The following is a 6373-nucleotide window of genomic DNA, read 5'->3' as shown; positions in this document are numbered from 1 at the left end:
TTACTGTATTTTTTAGACTCCCGTCTGCACAAAATGCAATAAAAATAATTTTATTATACCCTTCACAGCCTGAGGCGTGCTGTTTGGACACCCAAGGGGGAAGAGTAAGTGGGAAGGGGGGCACTCAAGGTGGCTCTTTGGGAGCCCGGCGTCATCAAACCCTGTTACTAGCAGAAGGGGGCTGGGCTGGTCTTCCAGGTCTGGTGGCATGATCTGTGTTCTGATGGCTGTGGGGCCCTGTCCTGGAGAGCACTGCCAACATCCCCTGAAGGCAAGCACTAGGCAGGTCAGGCTCAGTGCTATCCCCAGGCCACGGAGGCCTAGTGCCAGTCACTTCACCACACCTGCCCCTGGGTCTCCCGGTGGGGCTACTGAATGCCCTTCTGGGCTCCCACGGCCTCTAGGACTCTATGGTTCTGCCAACTCCCCACATATAATGGACAGAACAGAGGGTGGCCACTGAACGGAATCAAAACAGGAGGGTGCCCTGCTCCACTGGCCAGCAAGGGCCTCCTCAGGGGCCTGTTTTCCTTTCCTAGAGTTGAGGACAAGCCTGCTGCCACACAAACACGGATGTTTAACACCACATCATCATTAGCCAATAGGCTGTAGCTCTGGAATGTTATTAAAGCTTCTAAGTAGGTGGGATGCCCGAGGACAGCCCAGGCTTAGGAGGTCTTCAGGCCTGATCACGGGAGGAGGACGAGAGGGGCAGACCTCACGCCAGACCGAAAGCAGCCAGGGCTCTATCGGGGACCTTCACCTTCTGACCTTGGGAGGGAATGCCCCTGCAGACAGAACGCCCCAGAAAGACAACACAGGTTTTACTTTTTCATTTTAATTAAAAAGTAATCATCTCATCTTATTAACAACACAGAATTCCAAAGAGGAAAAAAAACACTCTATAACACAAACATGTCAGAACATAAAACGCTGCCACCTGGGGACCTTGAATTTTTGAAATCATTTGTTTACTCAGCCACTGGCAGGGACTCAGCTGAAGTCACTGCTCTCCCTCATCCCGCCAGGGGCCCCTCGAGGCTGTGATCCACAGGGCTCTAATGAGCACCATCCCTAGGGAGAGGGCAGCTTGCTTGGGCTCCAGTTAGAGCAGCAGCCAGAAGTCCTCCCTCCTAATAGTTTCACTCTGGCTCAAAAGTTAGGAACAGCCACCTGTATTAAGGACATGTCCAGCTACCAAGTCTGACATCAAAATGGTCCCTACTTCCTGCTGCTCAGAAAACAGAACAAGAATCCAGATGAAAATAAGAACCTGATTTCTGAGCCAAAAGCTCAAAACAATCACTGTGGGGGGAAAAAAAAAGGGTGTTCCCTGCCAGAGTCTAGAGCTGCCTTCTCAGAACCTCCATGAAACTAGCACTGGAGAGGGAGAGGCGGACAGAAATTTTAAGGGGGGTGAGAGTGGTCAGGGTCCAGATTCACAGTTCTTGTTGAACTGCTGGTGATCGGAGTTGTTCAGCTCATTGGAGATCCTCCAATGAAGTGAAGAAAAAAAAAAAAAAGAAAAAAGAGAAAACCCTAAACCCACAACCCCGGATGATGTAGAAAAGCGCCTGCTTCTGTGGCTGCCACGGACACTTCTCAGCAACTCCAGGGCAGCTGGTCAGTGAGTCCTCAAGCAGACCCCATACACATGGGATGGGGGGCACAACAACGGTGCTGTGCTGGCCAAGCCCAGGCTGGTCCTCTGCAACCTTAGGCAGGAGCTGCAGACAGGAGCTTGACAGCTGGTCGGCCTGCGCAAAGCTGGAAAACCCTGGCAGATTCAAATGAACAAAGGCGGTGGCGAATGACATGAAAGCGCCATTCCGAACTCAGCCGATCGGGCTCGGCTTCCTCCTGCCACCTCCCTCCCGCCGCAACCTTCGAATCAGTGGACAGAGAGACCAGAGAAACCCATGGCATATAAACTGAGCCCAGACACCTATACTGCCCAAGTGACCCCAGAGATATTTATTTTCTACAAAACAAAAAACAAAAACAACAAAAAAAGATACACCCCCAAATGCAGTATAAACTCTGACTCTGGAAGGAATAAGCAACACAGCCTCGGGCAGAAGTGAGAGCAGGTGGTAGAAACATTCGATGTAGACCTGGAGAGGCGCAGAAAACATCCTCCAAATAACTCTATTTGAACGCAGTAGGTGGGAGGCCAGGGGATGAAGGGACTGGGGGTAGTTGAGAGATTGAGCCTCAGTAATGCCTCTGGTAAGATCCCATCGGGGCCGGGGGTCGCCCCACCTGTGCTGTGGTTTGGCTAACCAGGTGGGAGAGAGCAGGGCCACTCTGGATCAGGGTGTCCAGAGCCTTCTGTACACTTGGATTGTCAAAGTTGATACCTGTGGAAGACACGGGCCTCTGGCTAGCCATGTTGCTGGCAGGTGCCAGGCGACTGGAAGGTTGGCCAAAGAGCCCTTGGGAAGGAGCCCCAGGCCTGGGGCCCATGTTCCGAGCAGATCCTGCCTGTCCCAAAATGTTTGGAGGCTGATTGCCAGAGGCCTGTGATCTTTGCTGAGGCTGGCTGTTCACTCCTGTGGAAAAATTCTGGTTCTGGGTGTTTCCGGCAACGACTGAGGGGGATGCAGAGCCGCTATTGGCCACAACCGTGCCACTATTGAAGAGGCTGAGAATTTTGGCCTGAAGCTCCTGCTGGGAGGTGGGGGGTACAGCTGGACTGGGTGTAGCAGAGGGGAGCACTTGGCCGCTCTGGAGCGGTTGGGAGCTTGGCTGTGTCTTCAGCGAGGGACCCGAGGTCGCCCCGAGTGGTTGGCGGGAAATCGGGCCTAAAAGACAGAAGGAGGAGGTATCCAGTTGAAAGTACCCTCCCTGGGCAGGCGGCTTAGCAGCCAGGGAAGAACAATAATCACTGATCACATCAATCACGTAACACACAGACTATAACATCACTTTCCCCAGGGGGCTACTTCATGGTATGTGCTGTCTCCAGCAAACAGCTCAGGTGCCCCAGAGGACTTAAGGACAAAAGGGCATCCCACTCGGTTACCAGGTGGCCAGTAATCCTAGCCCACCGGTCACCACATTCACTACAGGGACTGAAATTCAGTACCCAAATCTTAAGTTATCATTACATCAGTAAGGACAGCCCGTGGGAGAACCCAGGGCATGGGCTCACTCCCCTTACCCTCCCCAAAGAGTGGGGCCTGCCACCCTCCCAACAGAGCCTGGGGGTTAGAGAAATGCAGAGTCAGAACTTCACCTCGGCCCTGCCACGTAGCTCACCAGGCAGAGAGTCGGTGCTGCTCCTCATAAGGCGCTCCTTCCGCTCTCGCAGGTAGTTGATGATCTTGTCGGTCTCCTCCGCAGTGAGGTACCGATTATCTGCCAGCAGGTTGAGGAGGCTCTGGATGGCCGGAGGGTGCCCCCCGCGCACTCCTTCCTCGGGACCTCCACGCTCCCTTTCTTGCAGAATGGCCTCATCGGCCATCTTGGCTGCCTGTCTGGCAATCTCCTCACGTTCTTTCTCCCGACACTCGTTCTTGTAGCGCTCATAATTTCTGGCCACCAGCACCATGGCGTCTGCCTGGGGCATGTTGCGATGCTCTGTAGGAGACAACGGCAGGAGTTATTTTCTCCCCTAATGCACCTGAGTGTCTACCTGCTGGAGTCGACCAGGCCTTTCCTAACCTCAAACCAGCAAGAAAACCATTTTGGTGACAAAAAGTCTTGGGATGGGGAGCAGGGGGTAAAGGAAATGAAGGCTGGGAAGAAAAGTGAATAGATTTCTTTGGTGGGGAACACACACCTTCCGCAGAGCTGGTTCTTCGGGGGAATTCCTAGATCACACAGACTGGTAGCAAAAATCAAAGAAACACGACAGTCTCCCACAGATTCAAAAAGACCACATAGGGAATAAGCACGGGAGACCGGCTGTGGGGGGCCAAAAAAAGGGCTTCTGTAAAGCCTGGCTCTCCCCTGTGATGCTCGGGATGTAGCCAGCCTACTGTTTTTGAATTCATCAGTTCAAAGGTCATAGATTAAGATCAAATGTAACCCTGAACAACCTCCTCTCCTCACCCGTGGGCAACGTGACTGACAGGGTGGCGAGAAGCCTCAGAACTTTACATAAATGTCCTCCCGCATCTTGAGAACTAGTCCTCAGAGAGACAAACGACCGAATGACCTAGCAGAGCGCCTTATGTACTTCACGGTTATGCGTATAACCTGTCAGGCAAAGAGATTCCGCGTGTGGTAGGAAAAGGGAAAAGTCCCCACTGGAGGAGCAAAGACAAGGACATCAGTTGGCTGAGTCCCAACATTCTGAGTGCGAAGTACTAAATAAAAGCAACTTCAGGGAAGGGCTTCGAGGACTTCTGCGGCCTCCTCCCTGCTCTCCTGCCCCTTCTGCTTCTCCAGCACACTCGCAGGTAGCATCCTCATCACCTGTTCTGTCCTCTGCCCCTTACGGAGAGGCCTGGTGAAAGCAAGGAAGGGTTCTGCTGCACTCAGAGCAACCCGCCCCAGAGACGCAGCGGGGCCTGCTCTCACGGACGAGAGCTGACGGTGCGCCGCTCTTCTGAAGTGACTTCATGTTGGTGGCTTGAAACAGGACACAGTGGGAGCATTTACATCATGGAGATCAGCAAATACTGTACATCACACTGCCTCCTGCCCGCTCCCCAGAACTAGCTGTTAAACATTTGCTGGGATCCCACTGTCTCTACCTATGGGCTAAATATGTCTTCTCTATAGCAGGCCCCGAACTGTATCCACGGAGAACTGTATCCACTGAAAGAGTATCAGACGAGAATGTGGCCGTGCAGGTCTCCTCGAGTGGACTTATAAAAGGGCCCTGCCATATTTGAGCTGACCTACCAGTCATGTGGTCAAAACCTGCTTCTTGTGCGTGAGACATGAAAGAATGAATGACTAGGGACTACCTCTGGAAATCCAACCCACTGCGGCTTCCGTACCTTGAGGGGTTCCAAACATGATGTTGACTGTGCAGGAGCGGTGAATCTGGTGTTGCTGGGTGATGACGATCGCAAAAGGAGACCCACCCCTGCTAACATCCTCCAAGGCTTGGGACAGTGACACCTCTGTGTTGAGGAAGATCAAGTCCACTACCATGCCCAGGTCTCGTACCTTCCGGCCCACAGATTCAGCATAATCTCTGCAGAAACAAACGGGATCCAGGTGAGGCCTGCCTGAGCACTCCCGGTGTGTGGCTGCTGCACCTGTCAGCAGTGTGTGCTCCGAAGGGGAGTTCAAATCTTAGTGTATCCAGTGCCTCCCCAGAACCCTCTTCAAGAATCTGGACCAATTCCTTCCCTTACACTAGTTCAGAACAGTTGTGAACTAGCTCAGAATGGTCATACACAAGTTGCCATTAGTGCAGTACTTAGTACGCAGGTCCTTCTCTGGGTCCCTGTAGTCCAGTGGTCCTTCCTTAAACACCATCCTGCTGCCCAAGACTTGAGGCAGGTGTCTGTCTTTGGGGTGGCTACATAATATAATGGGGGAAAAATGGGCTTTAATGTTACAAAGATAAATCTGAATCCCAGCCTTAATTTACTTATAGGGTTGTTAAGATTTAAGCAAATCCCTTAACCTCTTACAAACTTGTTTCTTTACCAATTAAACAGGAACAATATGGCTCGGTTCATGTCACTCCCCTGACTTTCCTTCCAATCTAAATTAGATCCTTGATGTATTTCTTCTCCTAGAAATTGGGCTCATCGCCCAATACATCCATTTTTTGTCATCTGCCTGACTAGGTCGTAAAGCTCGACAATAGGAAGGGGCCCTGTGTGTGAGCGGACCATTACAGACCCAGTAGCGAGCCTCACCATGTATTTAAGAGAGGAGCTGAATGAATATACATGTAATATGACGAGTGTGAAGATTAAAAATAATTTAAGTAAAGCGCCTAGCAAGGGGTGGTAGCGTAGGTACTCGGAAAATGACAGCTATTACCATGTGTTGAGGAAAAAAAAAAAAAAAAAAGCTATCTACAGTCAAAGCAGCATCTACCTCTAAACAAAGGCAGCCCAGAGCCTGGGAACTCTGCCTGCTGCTTGGTGTCTCAACACCTATTTCCCTAGTCTCTGCCTTGAAATTAGCTCTTTAACCCCAAACTGCTAGAAAACACATGAAGTTATTTACTAACCACCTGGGGAAAGGGAACAAAGCTAGTGCCAAAGCCTGCAAGCTGCTATGCTCCCTTCTGCCTCTCTGCTCAGCCTCTTCAGGAAAGAATGTGAAAAAGAGGCGCGTGAAAAGGTACCATGAACTCTGGATTGGCCGGAATGGTCTCTTAAGAGTTCTGCAAGATCACGGACCTTCACAAAGAAGGTTTGGCTGACAAAGGCAGAGACATGCACCTCTCAAAGCA

General features: G+C 51.4%; 1 protein-coding gene across 4 annotated transcripts in view; it reads right to left on the bottom strand.

The window, feature by feature from the left end:
* Positions 1 to 818: 818 nt before the first annotated feature.
* Positions 819 to 6373, bottom strand: part of NCOA5 (nuclear receptor coactivator 5) — a 30519-nt gene continuing 24964 nt past the window's right edge. For 3 of the 4 annotated variants that reach the window (XM_044262919.1, XM_044262921.1, XM_044262920.1), the window contains 3 exons: positions 4953 to 5152; positions 3262 to 3582; positions 819 to 2804 (listed from right to left, as the gene is read on the bottom strand). In XM_044262919.1, the coding sequence (XP_044118854.1) occupies positions 2215 to 2804; positions 3262 to 3582; positions 4953 to 5152 (1111 nt within the window). In that variant the 3' untranslated portion in view covers positions 819 to 2214. Of the gene's footprint in view, positions 2805 to 3238; positions 3583 to 4952; positions 5153 to 6373 lie in introns of all 4 variants that reach the window. The other variant, XM_044262922.1, reaches the window with a different exon arrangement.

The sequence above is a fragment of the Neovison vison genome, chromosome 8, assembly GCF_020171115.1.
Source record: "Neovison vison isolate M4711 chromosome 8, ASM_NN_V1, whole genome shotgun sequence".
In the NCBI taxonomy this organism is placed as follows: domain Eukaryota; kingdom Metazoa; phylum Chordata; class Mammalia; order Carnivora; family Mustelidae; genus Neogale; species Neogale vison.
The sequence above is the reverse complement of the archived record's forward strand: the minus strand, read 5'-3'. Positions and strand labels throughout refer to the sequence as shown.